The sequence below is a fragment of the Panthera tigris genome, chromosome B1 (assembly GCF_018350195.1).
Source record: "Panthera tigris isolate Pti1 chromosome B1, P.tigris_Pti1_mat1.1, whole genome shotgun sequence".
NCBI lineage: Eukaryota > Metazoa > Chordata > Mammalia > Carnivora > Felidae > Panthera > Panthera tigris.
Genome location: NC_056663.1, coordinates 7161775 through 7183880, shown reverse-complemented (window position 1 = coordinate 7183880; position 22106 = coordinate 7161775). Strand labels below are relative to the sequence as shown.

At 42.0% G+C, this 22106-nt stretch overlaps 1 protein-coding gene across 4 annotated transcripts; it reads right to left on the bottom strand.

Moving 5' to 3' along the window:
• Window positions 1–1340: 1340 nt before the first annotated feature.
• Window positions 1341–21903, bottom strand: LOC102953395 (zinc finger protein 705A-like). 4 transcript variants are annotated; one of them, XM_042982882.1, is made up of 7 exons: window positions 21805–21903; window positions 15794–15932; window positions 15180–15265; window positions 13765–13891; window positions 12498–12593; window positions 12155–12222; window positions 1341–1724 (listed from the first exon to the last, which is right to left on the bottom strand). In XM_042982882.1, exons 3-7 carry the CDS (start codon window positions 15189–15191, stop codon window positions 1719–1721), a joined length of 309 nt encoding a protein of 102 aa, XP_042838816.1. In that variant the 5' UTR covers window positions 15192–15265; window positions 15794–15932; window positions 21805–21903; the 3' UTR covers window positions 1341–1718. The 4 variants fall into 4 exon arrangements, with proteins under 4 accessions (XP_042838816.1, XP_042838814.1, XP_042838813.1 ...); XM_042982880.1 differs by lacking the exons at window positions 12155–12222; window positions 21805–21903 and adding an exon at window positions 19754–19793; XM_042982879.1 differs by lacking the exons at window positions 12155–12222; window positions 15794–15932.
• Between the last annotated feature and the right edge of the window lie 203 nt (window positions 21904–22106).

Here is a 22106-nt window from a genome sequence, read left to right as displayed (position 1 = left end):
TGGCAGCAAAGGCTAATAATGTGCCCCGAGGTGAGGTTGTCCTCCTTTCCCTTTCCGGTGGGCTGAGGCTCATCTGACGGACCGGACGCCGAGCTGCTCTGGACCGGGGATGGGGCTACACTGGTAAACGCTTCCCGGATCTTCTTATGGCTGTCCTTGGGTTTTGAACTCTGCAAGGTTGTTGCTGCTGCTCTGCCATAATCCAAAGCTTTCCCAGAGCTATTTTTGCCAGTTTGTAGTTGTTTATTGTTTTTGTGGGAGAGATGAGCATTGGGCCCTCCTACCCCTCCACCTGGCAGATGTCACCCCTCAGGTTTTCCTTTCTAGAGTTATTTTTTCTCACACTCAGAGATGGGCATGGTCATGTAAGAAGTTAAATCTAGTCTTCTCATCTCCAAAAGGAAAACAGAATTTCAAAGAAAACAGTTCCCCAATCTTGCCATCTATAATGTTACAATGATTTTCAGAGGCAGCTGCTTGTGTGACAGCAATAACACGCGGTTTCTCCCAGGGCCCATCACGATGAACTTGTGTCTAGGTTTCAGTGCGTGTTACTGGGGGACTGTCCACAGGAAAGGAAAACCACCCTTGGAGCTGTCGCCGCTTTAAACATCTCTGGAAAATGTGCTTAGTTTACCAAGAAAAGGTCCAAGCCGACTGACCAGCTTCAGAGCCGTGGCCACCTTGGGAGCCCCGACCGCCTGAGAGGTGCCTGTCTCCTCTCCCAGAGGTCAGACCCTCTTCCCTCAGCACTGTAGCTAAGGCCTTGGGGGGACAGGCGGTGGGACACCCTTGAAGACACGAGCTCATCTGTCACAGGTTAGGAATATTAACTGAACAGATTATCTGCACTCTTGTATGCTCATTACTGTGCATCTGTGACCATTCCTGTCACCTCGCTCCGGGTTCTCAGATGACCCACGGGAACCAAGTTTCTTTACCCCACTGGTGTCTCGTGACACTATAGTTGCACACGGACCAAACCTCCCAAATAAGAAAACAGGTGCTCAAATCCTTTGAAGACTTCCTCTGCAGGACAAGTGTAAGACCTGGAGACTCTGAAGCACAGAAGATGTTGAATGTGGAGCCATCTCCAGAACTGGTTCCGGAGTTCCCAGCTCCAAGAGAAAGCCATTTGAGGACATGAGTTTCCCTTACCCACTGCTCACTGACCCTCCCTGTCACCATACCCAGCCCAGTCCTAGTTCTCCGAGTACATCAGCCTGAACTACGGCAAGGAGAACGATCACCGAGTTTCTAGTCTTTTCCGTGGAGGAAAGCAATCTCTGGGTGATCACTGTGCTGAACTGATTAATATCACTACATTTAAAATGCAAAGGTAGCTTTAACTCAGTTTATTAGTTCCTAAAGCCAAACTGCGCAGCTCTTCTTTGGGGAAAACTGCAGCCCAGAGAAAGGTCACCAACTGTTGACTCATGACCACATATAGACGGAAGAGTTCTGAAAACTCTGGATTAAACGAAAAGAACTGTAGTTGATCTGTACCAATCTGCACTGCATTTAGTGAAGAGATTTTCACTGCATTTAGTGAAAATTTAGGGATTTTCACATTTTAAAAATTATTTTAATTAAAACATTAGAAATCAAATTATCAAATTATGACTGAGGTGAAAAAGTTACATTTCTTCCTGCAGCACCCAGGCAGTGAGAACCCTTAGATTTCAGAACAGTGGGATTCAATGATACGCTGACCGCAATCAAGTCTGAAATTCAAAAGAGAAACCAATGAGAAGACTTTGATAGAAGTAACTGTGATACAACATCTAATATTAGAATGGAAAAGCTACTTTAAATAATAAAATAACTGCAACATTAATGATAAATTAATGAAAACATTAAGTTTAAATTATAATGAAATAGTCTAAGGGTGTAAGTATCAATATCAATAACATTATTTATATAATCTGTGCTTAGACTACTAATACTGAATTATGCAGTAATTCCTGAAAGTAATTATACCTTATTAATACCAAATTATGAAGTAATACTAATATATTCTACATTACTAACTTATTAGTCTGATATAATACTTAATGTCAATAAAATTTTAACGGAATGTTTTCTAAGTTTCCCAGAAATATTTATATAGAAGTTGTGTGAGGTATTGTTTGGCCAACAAAGAAAACAATGTTTAAAGTGTTGGCATTTTCCAGTTAATGATTTTTTTAAGTATTTGTTTAGAGAAGTTTTAGGCTTACCACAAAATTGAGAGAAAGGTACAGATATTTTTCATCTATTGCCTGACTCTATACATGCACAGCACCCCCCCCCCTTATCAACACCATTTGCCAGAGGGGTACGTCTTTTGTTTTTTACCAAGGATAGCCCTACACTGACACATCATCACCCAGAGTCCACAGTTTACCTCACGGTCACTCTTGGTTGTACATTCTATGGGTTTGGACAAATGTATAATGACATAGATCCATCGTATAACATCATTCAGAATATTTTCACTGCCCTAAAAATCCTCAGTGCTGATCAAATTTTTAAAAACTGTGTATTTGCAAAAAAAAAAAAAAAAGGAATACCAGGAAGTTCTATTTTAATGTCCTTTCATTTTCCACATAATAAAATCATTATTATTCACTTTACATTAATGAAGAATTCCTAATATTGATTCATGTTCTCACATGAAGTGTTAAGTGGTTTGCACTATGGCATACTGTAAATATATCATTTTCTGCTAAAGAGCAGTTTATTTGAATATTCAAATAACTACCCACTAAACTATTTTAATTGAAAACATTCAGCCTATGCCATAAAATACTTGCTGTGTTTATACTAATTTCAAATTTCATATTAATTGCTTGCATCTCAATGTAATTTATACATTATGCCATTTTAATTGTTTTAGAAGTTTCCTCTGAACATTCACAGTTCTGTAGTGTTTGAGTGAGCCCAGCATGAAATGTGGCTAGATGACAGACCCTAAGATAGAGCTTAAAACAGAATTATTTTACTCTCTGCATGACTGGAACATAAGAATCTCCATATTTCATATGAACCAGCAATATACATCACGCATAAGTTACGAGACTCATCTATATTTTTACATTACCCTAGTTCTCTAAAAACCAAGATGTAATAGATTTCCAACATCAACTTTTAATATGTTTTTAAAATATGGTGATTCCTATATAATAGTGGCAATAACAAAATACCATTGTGTTCCTGTATTATGCTAGAGTGATCATTCAACAGGATTTAGTACTTACTCATATCTTCCCCTTGTTATTCTCCTGAATCAAATTAAAAAGCCAGAGGAGTCTGGGAAATAGAAAGGAGGTCTGTCTACTTAGAGGAGAAAATTGCCACTGAGCCCCAAAAAGCAGGAGAAAAACTAGTTCCGTGAAGATAAATGTAAATCCTACAGACTTTTCTGTAGGAGACTCAGCCCAGCAAGCTCAGAGGAGAGTGACTCCCAAGTCAACCTAGCATCCCAGGTACGTGACGTGGACATGCCCACGAGCACACCGGCTCCTCTGCTCTCTCCAGTCAGGGCCGATGTGCAGTGTCCTTTCATTCTGTTACATCATGTACAGTTTACCCATCAATTTTCAGAGTAAAAGCCAAGGTTTTTAGTTTTTATTTTGACTACTTTTCACTGTCATGAATGTTCCATACAAAATGATTTTCATGGAAGAAATCTTTATCAATTCACTTACTATTTGGAATATTCTCAAATGTAACATGGGGGGGGGCACTGTGACACACTGAGTGTAGCTCACTGCTCAGCCTTTCTACTTCCCACCCTCTCCAAGCTGGCATCTGGCAGTGACAAAGTCGCAACACCAGCCTTAAATCCCACAGCACCGGCATTTCAGGCAGTTGTTCGGGACTGAGCTGGTGCACAGAGCTGGCAGAGCAGAGCTGGAAGGCAGGAGCAAACACGTGCTCTTTTTTAAAACAATTTTTAATGTTTTTATTTTTGAGAGAAAGAGAGACAGAGCACGAGTGGGGGAGGGTCAGAGAGAGGAGGACACACAGAATCCGAAGCAGATTCCAGGCTCTGAGCTGTCAGCACAGAGCCAGACGCAGGGCTAGAACCAATGCACTAGGAGATGATGACCTGAGCCGCAGTCAGACGTTTAACAGGCTGAGCCCCCAGGCACCTCTCAAACATGTGTTCTTGACGCAAGGGAAGGTGAGGGCCACCAGGGAGGGATCATCCCTAAGAAGAACAGACCACAGCTCACTGGCTGCCTGGACACTGGCTCATCCCTTTGCTGAAGGTCACTGTTACCCCAAGGCCAGCTCCCCTACCCTTCAGTCAAGCTTACATGGCTCCATTATCTTCTGCCAGGTTTCATTCCACTTCTGTTTTTACCAGAGACCTAGAGTCCAGAACGAATAGCCTGAATGTTCCAGCTCACCTCTGCCCCTGCTTCTCTCTAAATTGTATGAGCAGGAAGCAAACCATGCCATCCCCAGACTGGTCTGGACCCTCAGCCAGGTCGTGGTGTGCTCCTGGTGAACATAACCAATCACGCAGAACAGCAACATCATCTCAGGCCATTATGTGACAAACCTTGATGACAGATCAAGAGGAAGACAATTCCACCCAGCTGTCATGTCCAGACACAAACTAGAGACATCATCCAAGCCACAAAATACCAACTCCTTACCCCTCTCAGCCTATATAAGTGATCGCTGCTTCTTTACAAGATACAGCTGTAGTCTTATTCTATTCATACCTCCAGAGAGAGAAGGTTTCATAAGACACCAGTTAAACAATTATCCCTGCTTTCTGACAGAAAATATCTAGATCTTCTTCTAACTTTTAACTGCCCCCCGAAATCAACTAACACAAGTGAAAATCAGCTCGTTCTAAGACCTTCTTATTGAGAATTTCCAAAGTTCCATTTTGAAACTTGTCTCTAAATGAAAGGAGTGACGAATCCAATTTTTGTTCAATTGCAGGCACGTTTCGGACAGTCTTTAGCTGGAGGTCACGGACAGCTGTGTATAAAGTATGAACATCTGCATGTGCGTAAAGGCATACACACTTTATTTTACAAACCCGGATCTGTGTTCTCAATGTTTAAACACACTATCACAATGCACGGTCAGTAAGCTGAGCTGAATGCCCCCCATGAGGACTGGCACAAAGACTGCCAGCCGTCGTGGGGCCACGATAAGCTGCTGGTTGTGGACGTGTGCGTGAGCAGTGGCGCAAAAACGTGGAATGGAGAATTTGCCATCATTAGTTGAAGCCCTGGAGCGACAGGAGCAAAGAAAAGGTGTTCACGGCCGTGTGTGTGCCACAGGTCCCCATCCATCAAGGCACTACTCAGTGAGGCAGATGAAGGGGTATCACGGTGTCAGGAGACCCGGAAGAAACTGAGCTCTTGCGAGGCTGTGGCCCCTGCCCGTGGGTCTTCACTCCCCACCCACGGTCCTCTGTTAGGTTTCCTGCCTGACGTCAAGTGTGCGACAACCCATCTGCAGCTGTGGAGTCTGAGATGGGATTCTCACAGAGCCAAGAATGGGAACCGTGAGGCAGATGCTCTTGGCTGAGGTGACGGATGGGTCAGTGAGTCAAATTTCAATCAGGCTGTTCCACAGGCTCCGCTTGCACCCGCATCACATCTCTGCAGAATTCAAGGTGCACCTTCCACGAGAGAACAGCCGAAAGGTGTGTCATGACTGCCTCTACATTTGGTAGCCATGCACACAAAAGATGCCAGTCTCTTAAGCAACTTCCCGCCAAATCCCACACATCCCGGTATTACGACCTTGCTCTCTGGTGCTGAGTCCCCCTCTGGCCAACACCTAAAGGAAACAGGCCAGCGAAAGGAGTTCAGGGTTGCTCCTGTTTTACTCACCCCTCTCGTTCCTGAGGAGGAGCCCCAGAGAAAAGTCCGATGCAATGACTTCAAGGAGAGAAGGAACTCTTCCGGGAGCGCTGGAGCAAACTCCCAAGATGAGGAGGGCAAGGCCGGGTGCACAGAGGCCAAGCCTGCTGCCCTCAGGTTCCTCAGCCCCACTGCTTTGTCTGCAGCCGCGGGGACGCTCTGTGTCCTGCTGAGCTCTCTAGTCTCCCAGGTCACAGGTCACCCCCAGGATTCGGGTTCTGTAGCTGGTGTCATCCTTTTCAACTGGGATACGATTCACGTTCCATAAAATTCACCCTTTAAACTGTGACTTTCTTTTAGCATATTCACTAAGCTGTGAAGCCATCACCAATTACAAAACATTTTTATCATCTGCCAAGAATCCCCATCCTCATTAGCAGACACTCTGCATCCCCCCTCCTCCCTGTCACTGGCAACCACTACTCCACTTTGTTTCCGTGGACCTGCCTCCTCTGGGTATTTCATATAAATAGATTTACATGAGAAGTATCTTTCGTGTCTGTCCTCTTTCACTTAATAGAAAGCTTTCAAGGTTCATCAGCGTAAGAGCATGTATTTAGCATTTCATCCTTTCTCAAATAGCTGAGTAACATTCCACTGTTCAAGTATGGCACGTTTTGCTTTTTCATTCAACTTATGGGCATTTAGGTTGTTTCCACTTTTCAGCTATTATGAAAACTGCTAAGAACACTCACACGTACATTTTTGCATGAACCTATGTTCTCATTTATGGATAGGTCAGCAGAAGCTGAAATGCTGAGTATATGGTAACTCTATCTTCTTGAAGGACAGCCAGGCTGTATTCCAAATGTGACATTCCCACTTGGAAAGGATGAGAGTTCAATGTTCCATATCCTCTCACTTTCCACCGTCTTTGCATGAACCATCCTAGTGGCAGTGCGGTGCTACCCCTTTACAGTTTTGATTTGCATTTCCCTAATGACCATTGACTTTGAGGATCTTCTTGTTATTCCTACTGGTTGCTTTTATATCTTCCTTGCAAAAGATCTATTCAAGTTTTTTGCCCATTTTTAATTTTGATTTCTAGATAATTTTTGAGTTGTACAAATTCTTTATGCATTCTGGATACTACTCTCTCTTCAGATCTCTGATTTGCAACTAATTTTCTCCCCTTGTGTGGGATGTCTTTCAACCTTATTAGCGTCCTTTGAAGCACATTTTCATTTTGATGAAGTCCAATTTATCAGTTTTATTTGGTTGCACATGCTTATGATACTGCCTAATCTGAGAACACAAATATATGTATTTTTAAGTTTATTTTTTTTAAGTCATCTCTACACCCATTGTGGGGCTCAAACTCATGACCTCGAGATCAAGTCACATGCTCTTCTGAGCCCGCCACGTGCTCCCAAGAACACAAATTTTTATGTCTTTGTTTTCTTCTAAGAGTTTTGTGATGTTAGCTCTTATATTTAGCTATTTTACCCACGTGAGGGCTTTTTTTTTTTTTTTGCATATTAGGTAGGAGTACAATTTCTTTTCTTTGTATGTGGATGTCCAGTTACTCCAGGACCGTTTATTAAAATAACTATATTGTTGGGACCCCTATCAAAAATAAATTGACTATAAATGTGAGGATTTACTTCTGAACTCTTAATTCTAGCCCATTAATCTAGAAGTCTATTCATACTCCAGCACTAGAGTCTTGATTAATGTCTCTTTGTGGTAAGATGTGAAAGTGGGATGTGTGAACACTCTAATTTTTTTTTTTCTTTCAAGGCTGCTTTTTCTGGGTCCTTGGATCTCCACGTGCATTTCATGGTCAGCCGAAACTGTGATAAAGATTACACTGAATCTGTAGGTCTGGGCGTGCTGCCATCTGATATTAAATCTTCCAACCCATAATCACTTTCAATTAGGCCATTTAAATATTTCCTTTTTTTATGGTCTATTTCATTTCTTTCAAAATATTTTGAGTACAGATCTACCTGTGTTAAATGTATTTTAAGCATTCCATTCTTTTGGTACTAACATAAATGTTATTAATTTTCCGCTCTCTAGGATTCAGTTCTGGCTCATGCATTGCTTTTTAGCTGTCTTAGCTTGCTACTTTCCTCAGCTTTGTCTTCTATGAAACTCATTTGTGTAGAGTATGAGCCACTTGTTCACCAGAATTCCCCAAAACGGTGTTTCCTTCTGTGTTCTAATGGTGGGATTTAGTTTATGTGGTATTATTCTTTTTGTTTTCATTTTTTAGGAACACTCCACAAGTGACGTTTAGTCTTTCTCAGTGATTTACACCAGGAACACATGATGTCAATGTTTTTCATTATGACGTCAATTATTTTTCATCGATGTTTCAGTTACATGCTTAAAGTGTTTACCTAACATTAACCTTTTTCACTAAGGTAGTTTCAAGTGGTGTTTTTCCTACCATTCCCTCTGCATTTTTTAGCCAGTATTCTACTGTGATGTTTCACTTCCTGCCACATATGAAGACACGTATGTATATGTGTATGAATATGTTAATCTTTCAATGTGCTAAAAAAATCCATTATTTTTGTTTTTTATTTTGATGATATGGTTGTCCCAAATGTGGCCATAGGAGCCCCTTCAGTCTGCCCCCTATTTCCTTTTCACCTGTCCACTCTCCTTTTGTACCTCCTTACTTTCCAGCAAAAGATACCTTAGACTCATCTGTACTTTCTCTACTCGATACCAATCTTGCATTTGCCCACCTCAATCAACCCCTTCTCCTAGAAAGCCTAGCTCCAATTAGTGAGAAGGAAATTTAGAAACCAGTAATTGAGTGATATTTGTCATTGCAACTGAGGTGTCCCTCCCTCCTTCTAGGCCCTTTCAGGGCACAGGACACATGTCTGCACACATGCACAAGAACACAGATTGTCAATTCATGATAATTAAGTCTAATTCCAATCCAAATGCCCTGAAACTTATCTTCTCCTTTCTCAAGTATCTGTATCTCCATTTTCTATTACCAGGTAAACCTTTGGCTGAAAAACACCTAAATATATTTAATCGCATACTCAGTCATACATTAAAAATAAAAACTTTAAAAGCTGCTACACTCACACCACTGAAAAAAATCATCAAATCAAGTAGGCATTAAGAATAATTTGCAAGTATTGTTGTATTTCACTTGAGTGTATAAAAACACTGTGCTCAAAAATTACTTGAATTTGGGTATTTTTTTAATTTATTTTCTATGATTATGGTAGTTATTTGATAAAAAGTTAGGCTCGTTTGTTTTCCAATTTTTCCCCACTCGTCCTTTTCACTTAATTTCCTTGCTGGTACAGCAAACGTTCCCAAACCAAGCTTCCAAACAGAAGTGTTCTCAGAAGTGTCTTCCTCCTCCTCCCACTTCCTCGATACTCCTCTCCACTCCCTATATTTTACTTTTATTAATTATCCTCCCTTCACTTTTTCAAGACCAGCAGCAGACTGTCTCTGGCTTCACGTCTCTCTGACATGCTGTTTCTGACCTGCAGATCTTGTTCAAAAAGGCTCACCTGATTAGGTTATGCTTATCCAGGAGAAACGTCCTTGGGATCACCTTATAGACAACCAATTCGAGACCTTAACCACATCTGCAAAACCCCTTCCCCACTGCCACATGATGAGAATGATATTCTATCACATTCAAAGGTCCAGAACAGAAGCAAAGGAAAGAAATTATACAGGTGGGAACACTAGCGGGTATAATCTTGGGGGCAAACTTTGAATACTGCCTCAAAATTACTGTTGATCCTCTTCCAACCCAGAGAGTCTGAGGCTGTAATATATAAGGAATAACCGCTTGGGGGTTTAGCAGAAAGTGCTGGGAGGGAAGAAAAAGACTTCGATTCCACCCAGACCATCTACCATGGTCCCAATCCCTCACCTCAGAGCTGGACCCCTATTTCCCCTCAGTGTATCCCATACTCCCCCATCCTATCCTTTAACCTACATTAACCCTCCCTACCTGGACCCTCTTTCTGAGACCTGTGCACACCGTGGATCACCAATACCTGTCCCAACGCGCTGCTCTGGTCACTTCCAGTGGCTTGGCCTATGACCTTGAGTCTACCTGGAGATTCCCTCTTGTGCATCCTCATTCAGTAACTTGGCTCTTACGCCTTTCCCTCTTTTCTGCTTTCGTCAACACCTAAGGCCACCAAATGCTCCCTTCAATCTACCCTGCTCCAACATCACCTGGCACCTCATATGCCAGCCATGCACCTATAGCTGCCTCCTCACCCGCTTGTACTCACTTCTCCCTCTGCCCATGTTTATCCTACCCCAACCGGGCCCTGGTCTCCTGGCCTCACATCCCCACTCTCTCCTCCTCTGTTCTGTTCGAGGTAAGAATGACTGTGGCTGTGCAAGTAGGAAAATGTGGACAGGTTGGACATTTTAAAAAGAGGAGTACTGTTTTAACACTGGACTTTATTCACAAACCAAATGTTTATTCTTGCATGTTTGTATTAATTTTTACCATGTACATGTATTTTTAAACCTGGATTTATTTCTGAGCAGCAGGCAAAAGTTTATTAGAGTATAAGATTAGAAAAGAAGAATAAAAGGAAAGTTCTCTTTATAGAGAGGGGACATTCAAAAGTGAATGCCCCTCAACACTGATACATGTAAATCACATTATTTTCTATTATGATCTTTCAGCGTATTTAGGTTATTTTATGATTGACTCATGTCTGTAATTATGGTCAAAGCTGCATAAAAATATAAAGTGAACAACATATTAGCCTTTTGAGGAACAATTTTTACTAATTTCAAGTACTGATCTATTGAAAGGATTTAATTTTTATTGTTACAAATTCTTCATTAAACATTCCTGGATCACAACACAAATCTCTATTTTCATCTTACATTGTTTGTAATAGGCCATCTGGCAAAGGTCTGAATACTCTGATGAAGTGTGGGTTATAGGTTTCTCTAGGTAGAGTTTTTTTGTAGTCTCTGCCGTAGCATTTGCTCATGGCGCTTAAAGAACAGATTGCGTGTGATGGCACGTCGTGAAGGCACAGTGACTGTGTGCATACAGTTCTCCCTCTGTGAGCTCTCTGGGGTGGTTAGAGTGGAGTACAAAGGCAGTCCTGCCTCACATTTATCATACGGGTTCTTTCATGCGAACTGAGGTCAGAGACTGATGAAGGCTTTTCCATTCATTCTATGTGATTATTTTAACTAAAGGGTAAGACGTTTACCTAGACTTTGGCCACATTCATTTCATACACAGGGCTCCTCTCTGGTGTAAAATTACTCATGCTGTTTAAGGTGACAATTTTGACGAAAAAATTCCTATTAGTTCTCTTCAGTTTGACTTCTTTTATGTTGACTGAAGGAGGAAGGATGATAGAAACTTTTTCCACATTTATCACAGATGTGGGCTTTCTCTCCCCTGTGACTTATTTTGTGTGAATAGAAGTTAGCATTCTGGCTGGAGTGTTTCCTATATTTGTTGTATTTATCGGGTTTCTCTCCTCTGTGGGTTCTCTGGTGTATATAAACTGAAGTGATCCAATGGAACCCTTTCCCACATTCTTTACATGTATAAGGTTTCTTTCCTGTGTGGATTTCTTTGGTGTGAGTCAAACTTAGCCTTCTGGCTGAAGCATTTCCCACATTCATTACATTTGTAGGGTTTGTCTCCAGTGTGTGTCCTTTTGTGCACAGAAAGCGAAGTCCTCTGGCAGAATTCCTTCCCACATTCCTTACATTTATAGGGCTCCCCCCTCCCCACACACCACCATGTGATTTAGCACATACTGAGTCACCATGGATCTGTAAGGGAAAACTTCCCCACATTCATCATATTCATAGGTATCCTTTTTAGTGTGAAATCTCCGCTGTTCGAAGATGAGAGGCTGTTAAAGAATTTCTCACATACACTCGTTAATTCTTTTCTCTACACACGACTCCTACTTTGACCATGCATGCAGTGAACATCTCCTGTTAAAATCTTCCCTGTGTTAGTTATAGAGGCAATGCCTATTATTTTCTGCAATACAAAGAGATTTCCTTTTTCATAACATCTCAACTGCAGAGATATCAGATTTATTTGAAAGATTTCATTAGTTTCAAAGACTAGATGCATGAGCCATGTTTATGTTTGTCCTTTTAGAAGAACTCATGTGGTGTCTTTGAGCAATACCTTAATTTTTTCCCTAATTTCAAACTACCCAAAGCTCTCTGCTGGGCAGCATTTACTCAAATCACAGTTGTGTGCTGCATTCTAAAATCTGTCAGTCCCATATCATTAATGTTCAGGGAGGGTTCACCCCCTTGAAACTTACCACTGACATGCAATTAGATGGGTCCTTCCTGCAGACATCTTCTTGCCTCATAAGGCTACTTTTTCTGTCTAAAATAATGTAAATAAAATGAACTGCTAGTGTGCCTTAGAGGAAGAAAACTGTTGAAAACATGCAAGGCCTGTGTATGTTTCAAATACTGACTCTTCCACAGGGGAAAAATGTGAAAAGAAGGAATATATCAGTGAGTTGAAAGGCATTTCAGGTAAGTGAAAACTATCAAGGGTTTTCAGGACATAAGATATCTGCTGTTGACATTTCCCTGTCCTGCTCTCCCTGTATCAGGATCTTCCCAGTGCTGAGCACACACAAGCCTGGAGCTCACCTGGAATCACGCCTTGGGGAAATCCTCTCCCTTCCCTCCACAGCTCCACTCCTTGCTGCAACTGGGAAATCACATCTGATTTGCAAACTTGATACCCTGTTTGTGGGGAGTAAAAGACATACCGATTTTAGATCCTGTACAGAGAAACATGAATGATCTTTAATTTCAGGACAGGATACCAAGGAAGAACAAGGTGAACAACAAAGGAGAGCCCAGGGAAGAGCACCTTGAACACTGAAAATACTAAGGTCCTTCACCATAGCAAGAAGAACATCGTGACACCATGCCAACACAGGGAGATTTTCTTGTTGCTGATTTGCAGGACCAAGATCAAAGACAGAGTGAAGAATCTTTAGTGTTTTTCAACAAAGGAGAAATTACATGTTCCCACAGTAGAGTTAAATTAATTCTGAAAAATAAGATAAAAACAGAGAAGGAGGCAAACTATAAGAGACTCTTAAATACAGGAAACAAACAGAGTTGCTGGAGGAGAGTGGGGGTGGTGGTGGTAGACTCAGTGGGTAATGGGCATTGAGGAGGGCACTTGTTGGGATGAGCACTGTTGTATGTAAGTGATGAAAAACTGGGTTCTACTCCTGAAACCAGTATTACACTGTATGTTAATTAACTTGAATTTAAATAAATAAATTAAAAATAAATAAAACAAGTACACAGAAGCTTCACCAGAACAACTTAATTTCTCTGAAAATAGGTAAAAGGCTAATAAAACATCGGGCACCTGAGTGGCTCAGGTGGTTAAGCGTCTGACTTAACTCAGGTCATGATCTCATGGTTTGTGAGTTCAAGCCCCACATCGGGATCTATGCTGACAGCTCAGAGCCCACTTTGGCTCCTCTGTGCCCTCCTCTCTCTGCCCTTCCCCTGCTTGCTCGCTCTCTCAAAAATAAACATTAAAAAAATAAGTAACAGGTATAATTTCCACAAATGGATTTTTAACTACCAGTTGACCATATAGAAAACAGTTATTTAGTAATATTTAGTGCTTTCATTCACTTAAAACATTCATTGAATTCCCAGAAGAGTCCTGGGCATTACAGACCTAGAAGCAAGAAAGGCACAAAAGAGGGGTCAGGAAAACTATATTCTTTTGGGGTGACAAAATAGGCGTAGGTAAGTATAAGAAAAAACAAATTACATTCAAATAGTGTTAACAACCATGAAAGAATCTGAATGAGGGCTGAGAGGGGAGGGATTAAGTGAAAGCTGGATACTTGCTGAATAAATTTATCAGTGTTGACAGACTCACCCACAGACACCAGATGACCGATGTTCTCCAGCATCACATCTCTGTACAGCTTCCTCTGGGATGCGTCCAGCAGGGCCCACTCTTCCTGGGTGAAGTCTACAGCTATATCCTTGAAGGTCACAGATTCCTAAAACATCAGAGACATTTTGGTGCAGCCAGGGCCTTCCCTATCAGGGGAGTATGCTGGACATGACAGTGCCGGAGATGAGTGGCTGTATACACAGAAACGTCAAAATCTGCCTGGGGTTCTAGTCACATGTTTCTCTATGCTGCCTCGTCATGTGTCTTTCACACACACTCACACTTTGTAAACATAACTTCATTACAAATGAGTGTCTCATGAGGTGCAGTGGAAATAACCTGGACACAACAGTGTCCAACTTTCTGCAGGACTGAATGGGGCTTCTAACAGAACTTGGACAAGCAAGTGTGGCCTCTCTCATCCCTACGCAACCCACATGCTCCTGAGAAGGCATAAGACATACAGTTCATAAGCAAAACCCCAAGGGACCTAAGACTGCTGTACATAAGGAATGTCCTACCCTGACCCTCCTGTGGTAAGGCTGTGCATTTCAATCTTCTCTGGGACCTCCGAGCCTTGGTTATCACTATCCCTCCGGTAACATGATCCTGTCTAAATGCTAATGGGTAAGGGAAGCCTCTCAATTGAACCTGATCTTTCTAGTCCTGCAAAATTTGCTACAGGACCCTAGGTTTAGTTCTATTATAATCCCTCTCAATGCACAACCCAAATTAGGAAAATATTCGCCAGAAATTTGTTTTCAAATTTGAACAAAGTTTAATTACAAAGAGGGAAATTGGTTTGTTTGGAAAAAAAGTGGTTAAGGAAAATTTTTCTATGCTTAAGTTATTAAAATGCTCAAGCAGAGTCTAGAAAAACTTTAGTAAGTTTAAAATTGGGGAAAATAAATAAATGATTGCTCATAGCTCTCTTGCCTCCCACCCCCAGTGTCAATGCTGCAGAGCCCTGCTCTGCAGTATCTGAAACCCTGGATGGATGGAACTCCCCTGAAGAAACACCTGCCTCTCTATAGGCCTGTAAACTTCTGCTCATTCTCATTTCTATCACCTGTATCACCACATGCCTAAGCCCACTGCAGACACTAACACACTTAATGAGTGAGTCACTTCTCAACTGAGGCCATGTGATGGATGAGAAGAAACAACTTTTCTCCAAGGACATACTTAAGGGGATGGGGAATGGAATACAGTAGTGCAATACTGGGTAGGGGATTATTTCTTGATCAAACCCGGACCTGCCACAAGCCTCTCTGAGTCCTGAAGTGTGACTGACATGGGGTGGGGGCACACAGAAGATCCAAGCCATGGACAGAAATCTGCTCAACCCCCGGAAAAACAGGTGTCCATGAGAAGGAAGAACAAGTCCTACTCACCTGTGGTTGCATGGTCTAGAACTCAGTCGCTCCTCTCTTCCTGCGTATTCTCACCAAGGGACAGTCCAGTAACTAAGCAGACAAAGCTGAGGAAAGAGAAAGCACCCACGAGACTTGTCTTTTCCAATACTCCTAGATATGCCCATCTTGCAAATGCAAATCTTCACACGGTAACGACTTCCCCCTCCCCCAACCCAGTTCAACTCACATGTACCTGCAGAGTAAACAAGAACAAACAGGGAAGGGGGCTCTCCTCTCCAAGAATCAACAATAAGAAGTCAATGATAAAGTCAACAATAAAGAAACTATTAATATCCCCGTTATAGAGATAGCAAAAGCATAGGGGTTTCTAGTTTAATTAGACTTGATACTCAGAGGTCTTAATTACATCTCTGGCACTAAAATCCTAGGAGATTCTGACTCCTGTCACATGGAGGTTGTTGTATCCAGAACTAAGGACACCATTTTGGAATTTCATATTTTATCATTCTTGGTGAGGTCCACTAGCATTGTTTTCTAACACCCATCTCAGCTCACGAGGGCCCCATACTCTCCCTCAGTCACCCTGCCTCCTCCACATGTGGGATTCAGGCAGTGTTAGTGCCTCAACCCACCTGTATCACTCACGGCCTTGGACATGTGGCGAAGCAACCATGGAATCTCTTTAAAGTTTGGCTGGAACACTTCAATGACCCAAGCCTTGTTCAAGTGTTCAGTGACTCTGCTATCATGCAAGTCTAACACATACAACCCCTTGCACAGGAAAGAAGCAGGAGTATATATGTCACAATGCTACACGCTACGGATTGCTGCACAATCCCCACAGACCAGATAGGCTCATAAAATATAGACTGAGGGGTTTAGTTTTAGAGGTATCTTATTGACTTCTTGGGGCCTTGAGTTCTAGTTATTTTTATCAACAAGATTATGTCTGCATTTCATGATGTAAGTATATAAAAGAATTTGTCGTATCTAAAGTGCTACCTAAAACGATGTTTATAACTAAATATACTGCATCCACATTCACAACACGTCCAGCAAAGGATATGATTAAAACCCACTGACCTTGAGGACCTGGAAAGAGAAAACATCTACCTGTATTAATTGAGACTCTGTGCCAAAGCATAAGAGACTCTTAAAAACTGAGAACAAACTGAGGGTTGATGGGGGGTGGGAGGGAGGGGAGGGTGGGTGATGGGTATTGAGGAGGGCACCTTTTGGGATGAGCACTGGGTGTTGTATGGAAACCAATTTGACAATAAATTTCATATATTGAAAAAAAGAGACTCTGTGAGTGGAATTTACATATATCTGCTTACATACATTGAACTTAATACTCAACAATAACTCTGCCTTTACAGATTACTTATACATTTAATGAGTTATATGCACCAGATTCAAAAAACTTTATTTATAGGACAAAACTACATGGCTACAAATTGACAGCTAGAATTTAAAATTAACTCTATATATGAATGTGAAATAACTAAAGAATTTCATCTTGAAGGACACCGGGACCAGTTTTACCTACGTATGTCACCGGTCAGATCAATGACCAGAGAGACTCTTCTCTCAAAACCTCCTCCTTTCAACTTGTTCACATAATTTCTCCCCATGCCCAGGATGTCCTACTACATGGGAACCTCCATCTTAGTGACCCTAATTTCCAAAATTAGCCTCCACCTCTAATTTGTATTGATCAGCGGAACATACACTTACTCATTCCAACATACACACACCAAGACCAACAATTCAAATGCCCTTTAGTTCTTTCCAACATCTACTACTCAAAACTCCAATTGCAGATGACTCCAATATCTCATAGTCTCGTGGCTGCATCTGTCACAGATCAGAAGGAGGTACTGAGCTGGTCTAAATACAGTGTCACAAATCTGCCAAAAGCTTTTTCTAAATATTTAGCACCTGACTTTGGCTTAACAATTGCTCTGCCATGCTTCATGAATGTGTTAATATTACCTGTGCTTTTCTAATCTCACAAAAAAGTCTCACCTTTTTCCTTAGTTTTCAAAAATGGTTTCATTTTATTCTACTTTATTCATTTCATTCTACTGCAGAAATGAAACAGATAATTTGAAGAAATATTTCAGCTCACTGGCAAGAAACCTACAATTATTTCCCGATTCCCAACCCATCGGTATTTCCACTCTTGTAAAAACTGAAAAGTCATCGCTATTCCTAATTAAATCCAACTTCTCCAATTGCATCCCCTTCTTTCCTACTTCCTCAAATATTTTATGTTCTTGATTATAAACCAAATTTCTTTTACCAGTAACCCCTTCATCACTTCCCCATCTATCTCCTTAAACTCATTTAGTCTCACCATTCGTCAAAGAAAAACATCTAAACCAATTTATATCTAGCTGCTGATACACGACCTTTTCCCTTCAAAATGAACCTGAAGAAATATTAAATATTTAGTAACAATTTCTTTACATTCTCTCACTTTGAATTACAAAAATTAGTTCTGATTTCCAAGTTAATAAATCTTGTTAAGATCAGTTATTCCCCCATGATTAAATCCAGTGAGTGTTTCTCGGCCTTTTACTTGGAATCAAAGCAGTACTGGCACATGACCTCTGTTTGGGAACTTTCTTTTTCTAGGCTTTTTTGACAATTCAGATTCCTAACTGCCTTTAAAACAGTCTAGGCACTCCTTCCAGAAGTCCTCTGCAAGGTGTTCCTTGAACAACAGTGTTGAAATATCTCCAGGTTCAACTCTACCCCCTTTCTCTCCTCTTACAATACTGTCTTGGAAATCTCACAACACTCTTTCACTTGCTTCAATTTCTCCCATGGTTATTTCTAAACTGAAAACTAAAAACATACCTAGACTCCACTGCTGTGCTGTAATCCCCACCTGCATGTACTGTACGCATGTAAAAGGAAACAGATTTTGAAATGAAGCCATCAACTCTTCCACAATAAAAATTTCTTGTCTTCTAGTCTTCCAAGTCCAATAACAAATCCACCAGATATCCAAGGATTAATCTTTGACACCACTTTTCAGAACCGCACAACTAAGCACTGCTATCATCTCTACCCTGAGCACTGTTATCTTTCATTCTACCCTGGTATCTACATATATATGGCCACTTCACACTCGCTAGGTTTCAAATTGAGATTAAATGCCATTTCTTCAGAGACCCCTTCTTTAAACTACCACCTAAGTTCCTTAGGTAGTTTTGCTGCCTTGAGTAGAACCTGACTTTGCTTCCTTCAGGTTACTCATTAATTTCTTACTATGCATTCATTTATTTATTTGCTCCTTTCTTCATTGCCAAAATTACCTGCAGAAAAATCACCTGCAGCATTTTAAGCAAGGGTCTCTTTGATTATGATTTGTAAATTTACATAAATAAACAGAAATTCCATGTCCTCATCACCTAACCTACCCTCAGATGTGGTACTACAAATGGCCCCTGTCATTATAAACAATCATATTCATAATTAATAATTATGGCAAAATAAAGGAGATTGGATCTGATGGGGGAAATTTTTCTTCAATACTCACCAGAACCTAAGCACATGGAAAACCTGGGATATTGTGTGGCTACTGAGTATGCCATCACCACAGACCCAAGCTCAGAACTTCACTTATTTTAGGAATAGACATATATTTATTTGTGGACTCACTTTGATATAGTTGGTAACTTCATCAGATTTATGATGCAATGGACAGACCTTGTTTACCTTGGATGTTAATCGAGATAAATATCACCAAAGCATAACTAGTTTAACAAAAAAAATTTCCCCTCTAATTAATTAAATAATTTAGATACAGTTATGAAAAACTGAGTCATTCTTAAACCCTGTTTGTGTTCTAAAGGCACTGAAAGGCCTCACTACATTGTGGGTTTGGGCCTGTTCTGGCAAGTGCTACAGGGAAGTTTACAGCAAGATAATCAGCATTCACCAGTGGGTTTAGCCTACCAAAATAATTCTAGGGCTGCAGGCTTCAATGTGGCAATTCTACTTGTGAGTATTTTACGTGAGGGAAACAAAAACACTAACTCAAAAAGATATATGCCACCCTCATGTTCACTGCAGCATTATTTACAATAACCAAGCCATTGAAGCAAACTTAGTGTCTACCCATGGGTGAATGGATGATAAAGAAAATGCAGTATAGATACACACAATGGAATACTATTCAGCCATTAACAAAAAGGAAATCTTGCCATCTGGGACAATGTAGATGAACCTTACCAGCATTATACTAAGTGGAGTAAGTCAGACAAAGAAAGACAGACCTCACTTATACATGGAATCTTAAAAAACAAAACAAAACAACAAAAACAAAAACAAAAACAAACAAAAAAAAACAAACCCATAGACACAGAGAACAGATTGGTCGTGGCTAGAGGCAGGGGGTAGGAGTGGGCAAAGTGGGTAAAGCTTGTCAAAGGCACGAAATTCCAGTTATAAAGGAAATAAGTAATGGGGATGAAATATACACCATGGTGACTATAGTTAATAATGTTGTATTACACATTTGGAAGTTGCTAAGAACAGATCTTAAAAGTCCTCATTATAAGAAAAAAATCTGGGGGCACCTGGGTGTCTCAGTCGGTCAAGCGTCCGGCTTCCGCTCAGGTCATGATCTCATGGCTCGTGAGTTCGAGCCCTGCGTCCAGCTCTGGGCTGACAGCTCGGAGCCTGGAGCCTGCTTCAGATTCTGTGTCTCCTTCTCTCTCTGCCCCTCCCCTGCTCACATGCTGTCTCTCAAAAAATGAATAAACATTAAAAAAAATTTTTTAAAGAAAAAATCTGTAACTCTGTGATCATTTTGCAATATATACAAATATCAAATTATGTCGTATACCTGAAATCAATATATTGTTACTCTATCAAGTAAAAAAAGAAGTCTGAGAGGAAGGCAGAAAATGAGCTCTAGCCTTGGCTCATCTATACTTCTTTGTCCTTGGTTACATCCCTAAACCTAGAGTGAATCCTTGTTGTCCCCTTACTAGTCAGAACAGGCCCTATTTTTGAGCCTGGAAAGCTCCTTTGCACCTCTAAAGCTAGACTGCAGACCTTTCGTGGCTGTCTTTGGCACCTGGGGGACACCCCACTCCCTGGGCTCGGGGATGCACAGCTGACCCATAAACTGTTGTGGTAAGTAGCTAATTCAGGAACCTGCTCCTGTCACCTTCCTAACTGAGCGCCACCCCACGAGGTTAAACAGGTTAAGTGGCACTTTTGCAAGTACAGCATTATTGCCTTTCTAGAGCACCTTTCTGAGCTGGCAGCTGGTCTCCTGCTGCCTGATTTGAACTTATTTTCAAAAATTGAGAAGCACACTGGGGACATTTCTGAAATTAAAATGGGGGGCGGGCATGCGACGTGTTTATTCTCACACCTCTGATATATTCAAGAATCAGAACATTTTGACGATTCACTAAGTGCATATTTTTTTAAGGCCTTCCATGCCAAGGGTGCATATTTCAATACAAAGGAAGAGAATACCAACCCAACGTGCAGCTCTCTGAGGCTATTTAGCTATGTCTTAAGGACTGTAAGTCAATACTACAAAATATTTAAAAATACTAGGACCTATCGGGATAAATGAGCCACAATTTAGAAGTGACGGGAGTAGAAGCACAATGCGTTTCAACGGATTTTTTTTAAAAAAATAAAATTTAGAATTCAGAGGTCTCAGAATATCTCTGCAATAAAGTAGAACAAACCATTCTGAAGAGATGGTAGGCGTCCTATTTTCATTCTGAGGACAACCTTTCCTTTCAAAATCCGTATTTTCCTTCCTTGCCTTTTTGTAAATATTGTATAAATTCGCCAGGGTCCTAGGCTTATTTCAGATCCACGTGTCACAGTGAGGTCCTACAAAAGACGTTTCGGTGACCCGACTTTTACTTAAAATGATCTACGACTGCCGCCGGGTCACGAGAAAACCTCAGTCGTGGCAAGACCTCACCCTGGATACGGGATAAGCTGTTTTAAGGGCGTTGTTTTAAAATAAGACACGGCAACTTCCTTGAGAGCCTGGAAAGTCCAATTATCATCAATTCTCACCCGGATGTGGACAAAATACTGACATTTAAAATAACAGTCGTGCGTTTTAACACACCGACCTTTCTACATTTCGGTACTTTTCGAACTATGACACTTTCACTTTCTACCACAAACCGCCCCCCCCCCCCCAAGTGAACGAAGGCCGGTGCAGCGTCGCACGCAGCACCCCATGCAGCCGCACACGGCACCCAACACAGCCTCACGCAGCCACCCACACGGCGCCCCACCCGCCCGCGGCCGGACGCGCCCTCCCCAGGCGCCTCTCGTGCCCCGGCCTCCGTTGAACGCCCCGACATTTTGTTCCGTCCTCTCCCCACGGCCCACGCGGTTTCCCCCTTCCCGGAGCCGCACCGGGGCCCCCCACACCCCCCGAGGCAATCCCGAATCCCTGCACCCGCCCACAGCATGCTGTGATTGCGACCCCACACGCCCCGGATGGACGGGCCCGCCCGGCAAACAGGCGCTGGGAAAAGCCTCCACGAGAAAGGGAAGAGGAAGGGAGACACGCGGGGCGGACAACAGCGAGCTTTTTCAGAGAAACTTGCCGCAGCGGCCGCACGGGGACATCACTCACGGCAGATACGGGGCTCTCGTCCTCCGTGGCGTCGCCTCCACCGTCGCCCCAGAGGGAACGCGTCTCTGAGCTCTCGTGCGGACGCAGCGTCGAGGGCAAGGGGCGCCACGCGCATGCGTTCCACGCTGGCCCAAGGCGGCGGGTCGGCGCGCCCCCTGCCGGCCTTCAGGGTGCAGCGCACAATGGAAGAGGGATCGGTCATTAGGGTGTTTGGATGGAGGGGCCAAGGGATCTCCAAGTTCAAGTGAAAATTCTTCTGATGTGTGCAGGGTGTGAATAGGATAGCAGAGTTAAGTGGAGTC

Coding starts and splice junctions, on each gene's coding strand:
- LOC102953395 (XM_042982879.1), bottom strand. Junction 12,594..13,764: donor CGGTCATCTGGTGTCTGTGG/GTGAGTCTGTCA, acceptor CCCCACAAACAG/GGTATCAAGTTTGCAAATCA. Junction 1,725..12,497: donor TCCCCAAGGCGTGATTCCAG/GTGAGCTCCAGG, acceptor TTTGAATTTCAG/ACTTGATTGCGGTCAGCGTA.